Source organism: Ranitomeya imitator, chromosome 1 (assembly GCF_032444005.1).
Source record: "Ranitomeya imitator isolate aRanImi1 chromosome 1, aRanImi1.pri, whole genome shotgun sequence".
In the NCBI taxonomy this organism is placed as follows: Eukaryota; Metazoa; Chordata; class Amphibia; order Anura; family Dendrobatidae; genus Ranitomeya; species Ranitomeya imitator.
Genome location: NC_091282.1, coordinates 827396204 through 827412859, shown reverse-complemented (window position 1 = coordinate 827412859; position 16656 = coordinate 827396204). Strand labels below are relative to the sequence as shown.

The 16656-nt window shown below is 39.7% G+C and overlaps 1 protein-coding gene across 1 annotated transcript in view; it reads left to right on the top strand.

Annotated features, from left to right (window-relative positions):
- Window positions 1-16656, top strand: part of SSBP4 (single stranded DNA binding protein 4) — a 586978-nt gene that overhangs the window by 558813 nt on the left and 11509 nt on the right. The window contains exons 9-14 of the mRNA XM_069740596.1: window positions 9674-9744; window positions 9851-9918; window positions 10009-10054; window positions 11864-11899; window positions 12155-12209; window positions 16553-16623. Coding sequence (XP_069596697.1) covers window positions 9674-9744; window positions 9851-9918; window positions 10009-10054; window positions 11864-11899; window positions 12155-12209; window positions 16553-16623 — 347 coding nt within the window. The remainder of the gene's footprint in view (window positions 1-9673; window positions 9745-9850; window positions 9919-10008; window positions 10055-11863; window positions 11900-12154; window positions 12210-16552; window positions 16624-16656) is intronic.

Sequence of the window (16656 nt, the reverse complement as noted above, 5' to 3'; positions counted from 1 at the left end):
TATTTCGTATGAAGTTGTTGACATGACAGAGGTATTACCTGTATGGCTGATGTAATGATCATTGGCTTTGCTTAGAGACGTCTCTTGGATGGTGGAAATTTTTGCCCTAGACTTTATTAATGCAGTATGCAATTATGGGATATGGATCATGTGCAATATTTGGCGCCCCCCCTTGGGTTTGACTATTTGTGGAAGGGACTGGCCTTGGGTCTTGAGTATATCCTCCCCTGTGTGGACCATCCGTTGTTTAACGAGTAATTATTTCTTTTGCACTGTCACTTTGAGAAATTGAGCATTTACCGTGGATAGATGTGTTAGCAATTTTGCAAATGTCACTTTATGACCGTGGTATTGACCACAAGGAAATGTCCTTTCTGTGACTATTTAATCTATATAACAATTAGACGTAACATACGTGCAGTTCCCGCCGCTTATCTTGACATAGTATTTGATCTGATTTTGAGGCACTGTTTTAATGTTTTGTATTGTTTATATGTGAATAAAGGTTTGGTTTTAGTATTGAAAACACTTCGTGACTGAGTTTAATAACTCTACGGTCAATATGTTTATATCTAATTTGGAGTGTGGCCCATCCTTTATTTGAGGAAACGGGTTGGTGCGTTATGTTCATTACAGGGTTTATTAGTGTCTGCCCTTTTTGTGGACGGATCATGTCAAGGGTTAACTTTGCTCTGCCTCATTCTGGGTTCAGGTTTGCTATTTAGCTCCCATGAATCTTGCTGGCAGTGTCAGCTATAGTTCTGCCTTCGGCATGTTAACCTGACCCTGCTGGTAGCTCTTGATTTGCCCTGCTGTGAACCCTGACTTGTCCTGTGTCTGTTAACTCCCTCTGTCTGCCCTTTTCCCAGTATTTCTCTGTCTGTTTATCTGCTTGATTCTCCGGTTCTGATCTCCTGGCTTGGCTATTTACTTTGTTACTGTTTGTCCCTATTGTACCGTATATTGCCTGTTCTGGTTTACTGATCTCTGGCTACGTCCTGACTATCCATCTGTCTAATCCTATTATACTGTCGTGCTATCTCGTGCTTTTGACTCGGCTTGCCGGACCACTCTCTCGCCACTTGGTGGCGTCTATTCTGCTGTCCTGTGTGTGCAGTCTCACTTTCTTCTCAAGCTCCCCCTGGTGGAGGTTGCGCTGTACTGCACTGCAGCAGCCTGACACAAATTTAATGAATGGGCGAGAAATGTTCTTAGTAAAGTCTTATATATACAGTATCCATGTATGTATAGACACAGGTATGTGTGTGTGCTTGATACCTATGTTGCCACGTGTTGGGAGGTTGTGCCACAAGACATCATTCATGCTTAAAGGGACACTGTCACCTGAATTTGGAGGGAACAATCTTCAGCCATGGAGGCGGGGTTTTTGGGTGTTTGATTCACCCTTTCCTTACCCGCTGGCTGCATGCTGGCTGCAATATTGGATTGAAGTTCATTCTCTGTCCTCCGTAGTACTCGCCTGCGCAAGGCAAGATTACCTTGCGCAGGCGTGTTCTACGGAGGACAGGGAATGAACTTCAATCCAATATTGCAGCCAGCATGCAGCCAGCGGGTAAGGAAAGGGTGAATCAAACACCCGAAAACCCCGCCCCTATGGCTGAAGATTGTTCCCTCCAAATTCAGGTGACAGTGTCCCTTTAAGGTCTTTCCTCATATGGCACTTACTTCGACATACAAGGAGAAACTGTGCCCTGAGAAAATGCTCTAAACTCTGCACTACGATTCATATTTCCTCTCCCGTCAGTGGCTCATTAGTGCTGGACTCACAAAAGGACAAAGTGCAAAAATAATTATGCTGTCACCAAGACCAGTGCGGCTTTTTACAGCAGCCTTTCAAAGCAGAGCAGGCTTCTTCCTGAGCACTCCCCAGACAAGCCTTCTCTGCTATTAAGGGGTACTTGTGTAGTGTATCCTAAGTACATGAATTAGAATCGCTGAACGCTGCTTTAACACCATATGGTGACTTTAACTTTACTTGGGAAAAGGTAGCAGGAGGTGGAGAGGGACGATGCTAGGCGTCCCATTACCTCTCCTGTGAGGCGCTGCTCAGCAGCTGGCACCAGCAATGGAAATTCACAGCCGTTTAGACCACATAATGTGCCCTTTTCTACCTGCTGTAATGCCTTCAACTACTGCTGAGGTTTGGCCAGCTTCCATGTGTAGAGTAAGTATAATGAATACACTACTAGGAACATGAGAAGAGTCTCGCTTACATATAGTGTTGTTCTAAGGGTTCTGTCTGTGACACATCTTAGACCCATCCCAATATAACTGGTGGGAACCTAGTCTGACATCAGGTATTCGACGTTGAAAAATGCATTTTTTTGTATCTGGTCATTACATATACAGTATACACAAAGATTATCATGAGATTTTCTCTTGGCACCGTTGAAATTGTTGCAGAAAATGAAGTATTTATCCCAGAGAATAACTGAAATTGCACATGTTTTGTTATAAACATGTTTATTTCCTTTTTGTATATTGGAACCATATAAAAAAAAACAGAGAAAAAAAAGGCAAATTGGACAGATTTCACACAAAACCCCCAAAATGGTCGGACAAAATTGTTAGCACCCTCAACATAATATTTGGTTGCATTTGGAATAAATAACTGCAATCAATCTCTTCTTATAACCATCAACAAGATTCTTACACCTCTCAACTTTTCTTTTTTAAACTACTCCAGGTCTCTCATATTTTAAGGCGCCTTCTCCCAACTGCAATTTTAAGATCTCTCCACAGGTGTTCAATAGGCTTTAGATCCGGACTCATTGCTAGCCACTTCAGAACTCTCCAGTGCTTTCTTTTCATCCATTTCTCATGCTTCTTGAAGTATGATTGGGGTCACTGTCCTGCTGGAAAACCTATGACCTAGGACGCAAATCCAGCTTTCTGACAATGCAACCCAAATTCCTTTGGTAATCTTCAGAATTTATGATGCCTTACACAAAGTTAATGGAGAAATATGGTACACCGCACACTCTATGCTTATATTTGCAAGGTGATAAGAAGTTTATTTTACAAGTGTGGTTTATAATACAAGGAAAGCGACCAAAGGTAATTATAATTATATAATTACCTTTGGTCGCTTTCCTTGTATTATAAACCACACTTGTAAAATAAACTTCTTATCACCTTGCAAATATAAGCATAGAGTGTGCGGTGTACCATATTTCTCCATATACGTAGGGCTTGTACAGCCCACTACACCAGCACCTCGCTCCCCCATTCAAACCGAGTGCGCGCCAATTTTTATTTATACTTACACAAAGTTAAGGCACCCACGCAAGAGGCAGCAAAACAACTCCAAAACATATTTGAACCTCCACCATATTTGACTGTAGGTACTGTGTTCTTTTCTTTGTAGGCCTCATTCAATTTTCGGTAAACAGAATGACGTGCTTTACCAAAAAGCTCTATCTTGGTCTCATCTGTCAACTAGAAGCTTTCCCAGAAGGATTTTGGCTTACTCACGTACATTTTGGCAAACTGCAGTCTATCTTTTTTATGCCTATGTGTCAGCAGTGAAGTCATCCTGGGTCTGGACCTAACATTTCATTTCATTCAAATGCAAACGGATAGTTCACGCTGACACTGGTGCCCCCTGAGCCTGTAGGACAGCTTAAATTTCTTTGGTTTCTTGATTGGGGCTGCTTATGCACCACCAGGACTATCCTGCATTGCAACCTTTTATCAATTTTTCTCTGCTGTCCAGGGAGATTAGTATGGGTTGTAGACATCTTGATTTTGTTACACACCATGGACAGAGGAACATCAAGATCTCTAGAGAGGGTCTTGTAACCTTGGGATTGTTGACATTGTTCAACAATTTTGGTTCTCAAGTCCTCAGACAGTTCTCTTTCTGTTCTCAATGCTTAGTGTGGCATACACAGACACCCAATGCTAAGATTGAGTCAACTGCTCCCTTTTTATCTGGTTTCAGGTGAATTTTCATATTGCACACACCTGTTACTTGCCACAGGTGAGTTTGAACAAGTGTCACATGCTTGAAACAAAGTTGTTTACCCACAATTTTAGAAAGGTGCCAACAATTTTGTCTTGCTCATTTTTGGGGTTTTGTGTGAAATTATGTCCAATTTGCTTTTTTTTCAGTTTTTTTTGTGTTGTTCCAATACACACAAAGGAAATAAACACGTGTATAACAAAACATGTGTAATTGCAATGATTTTCTGAGAGAAAAACTTTATTTTCTGGAACGATTTTTAAGGGTGCCAACACTTTCGGCCATGACAGTATATGGTATTCAACTACATTGTTTTTTACGGTACCATTATAGCTTCTAGGGAGACCTAATGATATCACAGGTCAAAAGTGAGAGTAATGGCTCATTTTCACTACTGTGCTCCAGCCCTACTCTTCCTCCATATTTCTTCTGATTTAATATGTAATATGTGCAAGGTTCTATCAAGTGCCATGATATATCAGAGTATTCTCTCATAGCATTGCTTCATAGTACAACGTCCTAGAGGCACCATGTACCTTGCGCTTTTCTGTATTCTTCTCCCTATTAACTGCCCTAGTAATTCGCAATTTAGTGCCAGCAGATTTATCGTTAATGGCTCAATCTTGAAAGCTGATTGGTGGCCGTTAATTAGCCTGTTTAGACCAATAAATATTCTATAAACATAATAAGATCATAATTCTGCCCTTATAAAATATCATATTATCGGCAGCACATCCCCTGTTTACGTGAAGCAGTGTGCTGCTGAGAGCAATGATTTTTAGGCCTGATTGATTGTTTAGATGGGCTGCAGGAACAAAAGTTCTTATGGATGCTTGTTCCCCAATAATCCTCCTGTCTAAATGTTCTTTAATATGATGTTAAATGTTATTACACATCAACTAATCCATACGTCTTTAGTCTTATCAGTATCTGATAAGGCAGAAGTTTCCCTCTCCTTATAATAGCTTGAAAATCTCTTAAGGGTGTTGTTCGGTATTAAATTACAGGTCTGCAGTTACTCTACGTGGCTACTGTGAGGATTCTCTAGCGGCGGTCATGTGTCCGCAAGTATGTGAAATACATACTCCTGGCAACAATCTGACCAGGTGGAAGCGGCCTCAGTCTATGCCGTGTGTATTGAGCAAAGCCAGAAACAGTCTAGTCGGAATGTGGCCGGGAGTATGCATATCACATAATTGTGGTCACATGACTGCCGGCACCGGAGAATCCTCACAGCGTGCGATGTGAGGATTCACGAGTCTGCAGTAACACAAGAGTATTTTAAGACCAGACAACCCTTTTAAGCTCTTCTTCAAACCCTATTACTGCAGATAAACTTTTGCTCTGAGCAGAACCCCCATAATGTATGCTTGAATTGGCTATGAGGGCCAGGGGTGTCCTAAAAATGATACTATGTATTCTCTATGACATGCTATATGAATGGAGGTGGATATGAATTCTCCCGCGGGCGGCATTTCTGCTGGGAGACAGCAAATTGTACGTTCGCACACATGGTTATGATTGCCTATGTACACCGTCACACCAACTCTGCGTACATGGCTTGGTCAGTGTGCATGAGCCCAAATGGCTACTCAGGGAAAATGTTGTAACCCTCTGGATTTTGGGGCCTCATAATATATTTATATTAAGGCCATGTTCACGTGTTGTGGATGTGGGGTGCATTTTGCACATGGATTTCTGAAATTTGCAGCACTTCTAAATCTTAAGTTTGCATCTATTTGCTGTACTTATTCATTCATGTTTGTTACGGAAACAGTACAAATAAAACAATGCTGCCGAGCCAGCCATTTAACCTGTGGCTATAGGGCACCTGTTGGGATAAATGAGTAAAATCCACATCAAAAAGGTGCATTTCCAAAGCAGATGTTGACATGCTGACAAAAAAACGCAATAAAAAACATTCTTGTGACCTGAAAAATAATGAAAACAGGCAAACCCTCCCCACAGAATATGGATGAAGGAGAGTTAAAATTCATCCACTTTCCTGGTACTGTAAAATGCTGCGGACTTTATGTGTGGAAAGATGCACTGGATTACTTCAGATGGGCTACAAGGAAATATGTGGCCATGTATGTGGTTGATTTCATAACTGATAGAGTATGTATGTTACATAATGTAAGAGTTGTGACGGCACAAGGGACTGACCAGCTCCACACAGCTAAGAGCAGGTGGTCCTATTTGGATTCTTCCATTGAATTTTTTATATTAACAGGTGCTTCTCACAAAATTAGAATATCATCAAAAAGTTAATTTATTTCAGTTCTTTAATACAAAAAGTGAAACTCATATATTATATAGAGTCATTACAGAGTGATCTATTTCAAGTGTTTATTTCTGTTAATGTTGATAATTATGTTTTATAGCCAATGAAAACCCAAAAGTCATTATCTCAGTAAATTAGAATACTTTATAACACCAGCTTGATAAAATCCGAAATTTTGGCCTATGGAAATGTATGTTCAATAAATGCCCTCAGTACTTCAATCAAGCACAGTGATACTGTTGTTTTAAAACCAGGTGTTGGTACTTTTGGCAGTGTGGACAGGTGCCAAGTCCTACTGGAGAATGAAAATTCCATCTCCAAAAAGCTCGTCAGCAGAGGGAAGCATGAAGTGATCTAAAATTTCCTGGTAGATGGCTGTGCTGATTTTGGTCTTGATAAAACACAGTAGACCTACACCAGCAGACATGGCTCCTGAAACCATCATTGATAGTGGAAACTTCACACTAGACCTTGGAAATCAAGGTCCCAGACTCTGGAGGAAGAGTGGAGAGACAGACAATCCAAGCTCCTTAAAGTCTAGTGTGAAGTTTCCACAATCACTGATGGTTTGAGGAGCCATGTCATCTGCTGGTGTAGGTCCACTGTGTTTTATCAAGACCAAAGTCAGTGTGGCTGTCTACAAGGAAATTTTAGAGTACTTCATGCTTCCTTCTGTTAACAAGCTTTTTGGAGTTGGAAATTTCATTCTCCAGCAGGACTTGGCACCTGTCCACACAGCCAAAAGTACCAATACCTGGTTTTAAAAATAACAGCATCACTGTGCTTGATTGGCCCGCAAACTCGCCTGACCTTAACCCCATAGAGAATATATGGGGTATTGTAAAGAGGAAGATGAGAGACACCAGACCCAACAATGCAGACATACTGAAGGCTGCTATCAAACCAACCTAAGCTTCCATAACACCTCAGAAGTGCCACAGGCTGATCGCCTCCATGCCACGCCGCATTGATGCAGTAATTGATGCAAAAGGAGCACAACCAAGTATAGAGTGCATTTACTGAATATAATTTCAGTAGGCCAACATTTTGGATTTTTAAATAATTTTTCAAGCTGATGTTATAAAGTATTCTAATTTACTAAGCTAATGATGTTTGGGTTTTCATTGGCTGTAAGCCATAATCATCAACATTAACAGAAATAAACACTTGAAATAGATCACTATGTTTGTAATGACTATATAATATATGAGTTTCACTTTTTGTATTGAAGAACTAAAATAAGTTAATTTTTTGATGATATTCTAATTTTATGAGATGCACCTGTATGTCACTGTAAAGGCATGTCATCCATTGATTCAACTTGTAAAATGCTAAATATACTGTGCAGTATAGGTTTGTTTGTTCTTTTGTCATTGTTTGTCTGCTAGGCCCTCCTGTATAGTAGAACAAAGGTATACCGGGCATTGCTTTATTGAGATAATTGGAATCAATCACTCTTAATGGGTTTTTACTTTTTGTGTTTTGTTACCTGTATTCTTATGATTATTCATTTTTGTATGGATTACATTTTATAATTTTATATATTTCTACATAATATCTGTACCTTCCCAAAAACATGAGCTAAATAAGTTAATTATCTATTTATAGCATTTAGTTGAATGGTATACATGATTTCAATACATTTGCCATGTATATATACAGTACAGACCAAAAGTTTGGACACACCTTCTCATTTAATGATTTTTCTGTATTTTCATGACTATGAAAATTGTAAATTGACACTGAAGGCATCAAAACCATGAATTAACACATGTGGAATTATATACTTAGCAAAAAAGTGTGAAACAACTGAAAATATGTCTTATATTCCAGGTTCTTCAAAGTAGCCACCTTTTGCTTTGATGACTGCTTTGCACACTCTTGGCATTCTCTTGATGAGCTTCAAGATGTAGTCACCGGGAATGGTCTTCCAACAACCTTGAAGGAGTTCCCAGAGATGCTTAGCACTTGTTGGCCCTTTTGCCTCACTCTGCGGTCCAGCTCACCCCAAACCATCTCGATTGGGTTCAGGTCTGGTGATTGTGGAGGCCAGGTCATCTGGCGTAGCACCCCATTACTCTCCTTCTTGGTCAAATAGCCCTTACACAGCCTGGAGGTGTATTTGGGGTCATTGTCCTGTTGAAAAATAAATGATGGTCCAACTAAATGCAAACCGGATGGAATTAGCATGCAGCTGCAAGATGCTGTGGTAGCCATGCTGGTTCAGTATACCTTCAATTTTAAATAAATCCCCAACAGTGTCACCAGCAAAGCACCCACCACACCATCACACCTCCTCCTCCATGCTTCACGGTGGGAACCAGGCATGTAAAGTCCATCCGTTCACCTTTTCTGTGTCGCACAAAGACACGGTGGTTGGAACCAAAGATCTCAAATTTGGACTCATCAGACCAAAGCACAGATTTCCACTGGTCTAATGTTCATTCCTTGTATTCTTTCGCCCAAACAAGTCTCTTCTGATTGTGCCTTTCCTTAGCAGTGGTTTCCTAGCAGCTATTTTACCATGAAGGCCTGCTGCACAAAGTCTCCTCTTAACAGTTGTTGTAGAGATGTGTCTGCTGCTAGAACTCTGTGTGGCATTGACCTGGTCTCTAATGGGAGCTGCTGTTAACCTGCGATTTCTGAGGCTGGTGACTCGGATAAACTTATCCTCAGAAGCAGAGGTGACTCTTGGTCTTCCTTTCCGGGGCGGTCCTCATGTGAGCCAGTTTCTTTGTAGCACTTGATGGTTTTTGCTACTGCACTTGGGGACACTTTCCCCATTTTTCGTACTGACTGACCTTCATTTCTTAAAGTAATAATGGCCACTGGTTTTTCTTTACTTAGCTGCTTTTTTCTTGCCATAATACAAATTCTAACAGTCTATTCAGTAGGACTATCAGCTGTGTATCCACCAGACTTCGGCACAACACAACTGATGGTCCCAACCCTATTTATAAGGCAAGAAATCCCACTTATTAAACCTGACAGGGCACAGCTGTGAAATGAAAACCATTCCCGGTGACTACCTCTTGAAGCTCATCCAGAGAATGCCAAGAGTGTGCAAAGCAGTCATCAAAGCAAAAGGTGGCTACTTTGAAGAATCTAGAATATAAGACATATTTTCAGTTGTTTCACACTTTTTTGTTAATTATATAATTCCACATGTGTTAATTCATAGTTTGGATGCCTTCACAGTGTGAATGTACAATTTTCATAGTCATGAAACTACAGAAAAATCTTTAAATGAGAAGGTGTGTCCAAACTTTTGGTCTGTACTGTATATATATATATATATATATATGTGTGTATATATATATATATATATACATATATATATATTTATGTATATGTATAAATTCTGCATAACGGTTTCATTTTTTTTATTATTGATTGTTGTCCAGGTCATCCAAACATGGGAGGACCCATGCAAAGAATGAACCCACCCCGAGGCATGGCAGGCATGGGACCTCAGGTAATCTTATTAGTGTAACCCTTGTTTTGAAATATGATATTATAACAGTCTCTACTACTAAATAAATATTATTCTCCTCTTAACTAATCGATTCTTCTTCTCCTAGAATTACGGCAGTGGAATGAGACCTCCTCCAAATTCATTAGGTGGACCTGGAATGCCTGGAATGAACATGTAGGCACATTCACATTTGGTTTCATTGGTTTTATGTTGTGAGATGTGTTACCTTTCTTCAACTCAAAAAATTATTCATATTTTTTATAGGGGCCCAGGAGGACGAGGTCCTTGGCCAAACCCTAATGCTAATTCGGTAAGCAATTGAGACCATTGAAACAACACTAAATCACATTTCAGCTAGCTCACTATAAAAACAAAGAGCCAAGATGAGGCAACAAAATGTCCAGTTGACTTTTGTGACTGAGCTTAAATTACAACCTACAGTTCGTATAGAAATGTTTACGGTAGCCAATATAATTTATTCTTTTTCTTATGCACTGAAATGGCAGCTATCTCAGTAGATTAGTTTCTTTCCCATATAGTCAATTCTAAAAGTTTTGTTTGATTAAAGAGACTCTGTCACCTGAATTTGGAGGGAACAATCTTCAGCCATAGGGGCGGGGTTTTCGGGTGTTTGATTCAGCCTTTCCTTGCCCGCTATGATGTTACCATAATCATGCGCATATATATGGAAATCTTTATTAAGACCAAAAAACGTAAAAAAATAATAAAATAAAAAACAAAGTAACAGAATAATACAATAAAATTAAAAACAATATATCAGAATGCTCTTAAATGTATATGCGTAAATAACTCCTTTGATAACAGAAATTTTATTAGGGATTTAGTATTTGGTGTTTAACGTTACATTTAATTATCTTAATTCCTGCTTTATTTAAACATAATCTCTGTATGTGCAGGACAGGGCAAACCCAACTGATTGGCATAAAATATATATATATAGATGTCAAAAGTATATATAAAATTCATTTAACGTAATAAATCAATAAAACCATACATAACATGTATGCAATATAAGAGCATATGCGATCCGAAAATTATATCTGCATGGCTACAAAAAATAAAATTAAATGTGAAAAAAATGTGAAAAAATATATATCATGTGTAAAAATTATGTAAATGTGTATATTAAAAAATGTGTATATATATATATATAAAAAACAATATGTGCCCCAAATGTTAAATTAGTTATATTAAAAAATAATAAATCATAGTGTAGTAAATGTGTGACAAATGTGCTAATAAATTAGATACAACTGCAATGTGTGAAAAAATGAATCACAAAGATACAATTATAAACCAGATCACATATGCTGCCTAATACATCACACACATATAGTGCAATCTTAATTATAAAATACACCAACCAGTATAGGGATGCCACTGCCCCGCACACACCACTCCAACGCACGTTTCGCTCGCTGCTTCGTCAGGGAGACTCCAGAATTATTGTATTATTCTGTTACTTTGTTTTTTATTTTGTTATTTTTTTACGTTTTTTGGTCTTAATAAAGATTTCCATATATATGCGCATGATTATGGTAACATCATTGCATTTTTATTGTTATGTCTCAATTTGAATAAAAATATTTTGTATATATTTTCTGGTCTGATGAATTTTTTAGGAGTTTATGATTTGTATATTTTTTCATTGACCATATAGAACTTTATATCTGGTATCCTTTTCTATATACGTTTTTGCTTTCCTTGCCCGCTGGCTGCATGCTGGCTGCAATATTGGATTGAAGTTCATTCTCTGTCCTCCATAGTACACGCCTGCGCAAGGCCATCTTGCCTTGCGCTGGCGTGTACTATGGAGGACAGAGAATGAACTTCAATCCAATATTGCAGCCAGCATGCAGCCAGCGGGTAAGGAAAGGGTGAATCAAAAGCCCCAAAACCCCGCCTCCATGGCTGAAGATTGTTCCCTCCAAATTCAGGTGACAGTGTCCCTTTAACATAATAGCTGTATTCTTTGTATTGCATTGAAGAGTAGAGTTCTCCTTTATGCTTTGTAAGTGTTAAACTCATGACAAAGTTGCTGGAATCTTATTGTTAGTGTACGTTACGTCTCACTAATTCTATTTTTCTTCATATTCAGATAGCATATTCATCATCTTCACCAGGAAACTACGTGGTGAGAGATTTTAATTGTTTGTTTGTTGTTTTTTTTTTTTGCTTGTTCACTTTTTCTGTTTTAATTTTTCAATTTGACACTTTTGTTAATGAGGTCATATTGATTCTATTGGGGCGGTGTTACAAAAGCTTCTTGGCCACTGTACCAGCATTAAAATTTAAGTTGACATAATTTGAAAAAAAAATTCAGATCTTTATAGATTCATTAATTTTGCTTATATTAATAACAGTTCCTATGTTTTATATGTTAATTTAGGGTCCTCCGGGTGGTGGTGGCCCACCTGGCACACCTATAATGCCCAGTCCTGGAGGTAAGCTCTTTTTATATACAATTCTTATCATATGGATGACAATGCTTCAGAGCCTACAAAAAAGATGTAGTGTTGGGCCATGCAGCACACAGTCAATACTCTAGAGCTGTATGTCATTATGATTTTTGACATTATGTGCTGTGTTTAGTATATGTTACACAGTTCGGAAGTACCTCTCATATCAGCCAAGAAGCATAGGTCTAGCCTGTGTGTTTTTCAGTTCAGAGGTAAAACAGATGTTGACCTCCCAAAAGAGAATTGTGTCCAAGTTCTCCAGTATTTCTATGATTGTAATTAATTTACTACTGTGTTCAGCATTATTTTGCACAGAACAGCTTAGCACTTAACCAACACTTATGTTTCTATAGAAAAAAAAATGATAGATACAAGAGCAGATTTTTCAGGTGCACAAAACCCAGAGATCACCGCCGACAATCACCGCCGTCAAATGTTCTCCTGACAGAGCCTAATCTGAACAGTCATACTACAGACAAGGCTTGTCCTCCCAAAACATATCCATGGTCTCATAGTTGATCATTTGGCTATGAATTGACTTCTTCCATCTGCTTTTGGGATGTGTCTGGAGAAATAAGGTCACCGAGGACAAAGAGCAGGAGCAGAATGGATAGTCAGTCTTGAATGTCATAAAAGACTTAACAGGAAGTTTTCTCAGCAGTTTTTATCTTTATGGTTTCTTAGTACATTGTCATGTGTATAATCCATGGAACTACACAACACAGTGAGAGTGTTATATGTCTGATGGATGTCTTACAATACATATTTATCAGGATGAATTCTCACATTCTTTGCAAGAAAAATAGTTAGAATTGAGAGTCCTCAGTGGTTGATACCTTTTAATGGCTAACTGAAAAGATGGTAACAAATTGCAAGCTTTCCAGACTACACAGGTCTCTTCATCAGGCATAGACTAAAAGAAATTCTGAGCAATCACATACAGTTAGGTCCATGTATATTTGGACAGAGACAACATTTTTCTAATTTTGGTTATAGACATTACCACAATGAATTTTAAACAAAACAATTCAGATGCAGTTGAAGTTCAGACTTTCAGCTTTCATTTGAGGGTATCCACATTAAAATTGGATGAAGGGTTTAGGAGTTTCAGCTCCTTAACATGTGCCACCCTGTTTTTAAAAGGGACCAAAAGTAATTGGACAGGTTCAATAATTTTAAATAAAATGTTCATTTCTAGTACTTGGTTGAAAACCCTTTGTTGGCAATAACTGTCTGAAGTCTTGAACTCATCGAAATCACCAGACACTGTTTTTCCTCCTTTTCGATGCTCTGCCAGGCCTTCACTGTGGTGGTTTTCAGTTGCTGTTTGTTTATGGGCCTTTCTGTCTGAAGTTTAGTCTTTAACAAGTGAAATGCATGCTCAATTGGGTTGAGATCAGGTGACTGACTTGGCCATTCAAGAATATTCCACTTCTTTGCTTTAATAAACTCCTGGGTTGCTTTGGCTTTATGTTTTGGGTCATTGTCCATCTGTAGTATGAAACGATGACCAATCAGTTTGGCTGCATTTGGCTGGATCTGAGCACACAGTATGGCTCTGAATACCTCAGAATTCATTCGGCTGCTTCTGTCCTGTGTCACATCATCAATAAACACTAGTGACCCTGTGCCACCGGCAGCCATGCATGCCCAAGCCATCACACTGCCTCCGCCGTGTTTTACAGATGATGTGGTATGCTTTGGATCATGAGCTGTACCACGCCTTCACCATACTTTTCTCTTTCCATCATTCTGGTAGAGGTTGATCTTGGCTTCATCTGTCCAAAGAATGTTCTTCCAGAACTGTGGTGGCTTTTTTAGATGTTTTTTAGCAAAGTCCAGTCTAGCCTTTTTATTCTTGATGCTTATGAGTGGTTTGCACCGTGCAGTGAACCCTCTGTATTTACTTTCATGCAGTCTTCTCTTTATGGTAGATTTGGATATTGATACGCCTACCTCCTGGAGAGTGTTGTTCACTTGGTTGGCTGTTGTGAAGGGGTTTCTCTTCACCGTGGAGATTATTCTGCGATCATCCACCACTGTTGTCTTCCATGGGCGACCAGGTCTTTTTGCATTGATGAGTTCACCAGTGCTTTCTTTCTATCTCAGGATGTACCAAACTGTAGATTTTGCCAATCCTAATATTGTAGCAATTTCTCGGATGGGTTTTTTCTGTTTTCACAGCTGAAGGATGGCTTGTTTCACCTGCATAGAGAGCTCCTTTAACCGCATGTTTACTTCACAGCAAAACCTTCCAAATGCAAGCACCACAACTCAAATCAACTCCAGGACTCTTATCTGCTTAATTGAGAATGACATAACGAAGGGATTGCCCACACCTGTCCATGAAATAGCCTTGGAGTCAATTGTCCAATTATTTTTGGTTCCTTCAAAAACAGGGTGGCACATGTTAAGGAGCTGAAACTTCTAAATCCTTCATCCAATTTTAATGTGGATACCCTCAAATGAAAGCTGAAAGTCTGAACTTCAACTGCATCTGAATTGTTTTGTTTAATATTCATTGTGGTAATGTCTATAACCAAAATTAGAAAAATGTTGTCTCTGTCCAAATATATATGGACCTAACTGTATTTATGCACAACATAGTATAGAAAACAAACATGGCTAAGACAGGTGACATGAAGCAGATTTACCATGGGTGATAAACAGTTATGTCCATAAATGTCTCTATTTAGATTCTTTGCATAATGCAGGAACATGTCATTATATTTCTTCTGTTGTCAGGGCTCTGAAAAGACTGGCAAGGTACTCAATCCTAGCCACCCTTGTACCTTAAGGTACCGTCACACTGGACGATATCGCTAGCGATCCGTAACGTTGCAGCGTCCTGGCTAGCGATATCGTCCAGTGTGACATGCAGCAGCGATCAGGCCCCTGCTGTGATATCGCTGGTCGGGGAAGAAAGGCCAGCACTTTATTTCATCGCTGGACCTCCCGCAGACATCGCTGAATCGGCGTGTGTGACGCCGATTCAGCGATGTCTTCGCTGGTAACCAGGGTAAACATCGGGTTACTAAGCGCAGTGCCGCGCTTAGTAACCCGATGTTTACCCTGGTTACCATCGTTAAAGTAAAAAAAACAAACGCTTCATACTTACCTACCGCTGTCTGTCCCCGGCGCTGGGCTTCTCTGCCCTGGCTGTGAGCACAGCGGCCGGAAAGCAGAGCGGTGACGTCACCGCTCTGCTTTCCGGCTGCCCGGCGCTCACAGCCAGTGCAGGAAGCAGAGCGCCGGGGGCAGACAGCGGTAGGTAAGTATGTAGTGGTTGTTTTTTTTACTTTAACGATGGTAACCAGGGTAAACATCGGGTTACTAAGCGCGGCCCTGCGCTTAGTAACCCGATGTTTACCCTGGTTACCGGCATCGTTGGTCGCTGGAGAGCGGTCTGTGTGACAGCTCTCCACCGACCAAACAGCGACGCTGCAGCGATCCGGATCGTTGTCGGTATCGCTGCAGCGTCGCTAAGTGTGACGGTACCTTTACTCCTCTCCTCTAGTCGGGCTCTACTCTCAACTGCCAACTCTCTATGGTCATCATATTGACCAGACTATAGAGGATGTTGGTCAGACATTCTCCAATACAGTCCCTCGCCAACCCTTATATTGCCACCTGCTGGTATCCAGTGGTATTACAGGGCAACAACTTACATTTAATCTGACAGAATGACAATGGCCCCTTTTGGGTCATTACTAGTGATGAGCGAATATACTCGTTACTCGAGATTTCTCGAGCATGCTCTGGTGTCCCCCAAGTATTTTTTAGTGCTCGGAAATTTAGTTTTTATTGCCGCAGCTGAATGATTTACAACTGTTAGCCAGCATAAGTACATGTGGGGATTCCCTAGCAACCAGGCAACCCCCACATGTACTTATGCTGGCTAACAGATGTAAATCATTCAGCTGCGGCAAGAAAAACTAAATCTCAGAGCACTAAAGAAATACTTGGAGGACAGCCGAGCGTGCTCGAGAAATCTCGAGTAACAAGTATATTCGCTCATCACTAGTCATTACACATGCCCTATTTATGTTTAGTAATCGCCCAAACCCTGAGAATTGTATATTATTGATATTAATTTCTATAATCAAAGATTATTTTGTTTGGTAGGAATTTTCTTCTTGTTTTGTGCATATAAAGTTTATTCATTGTACAATGAAAGGTTTTGCTATTTCCTTCAATTGCTTACCCCATTTTCAAGAGTTCTGCTTTCAGTCATCGAATGCATGGTGGATTAGAAATTTGTGTAACTGTACAATGGAAACCATGTAATGGATTGTGCTTTTTATTTTGGCGTTTTTTTTCTTTTGCAGACTCTACAAACTCCAGTGAGAACATGTACACAATGATGAACCCAATAGGACCTGGCGGAAGCAGGCCAGGTGTAAGTGAACAGTTGGATGTATAAATTCATGCA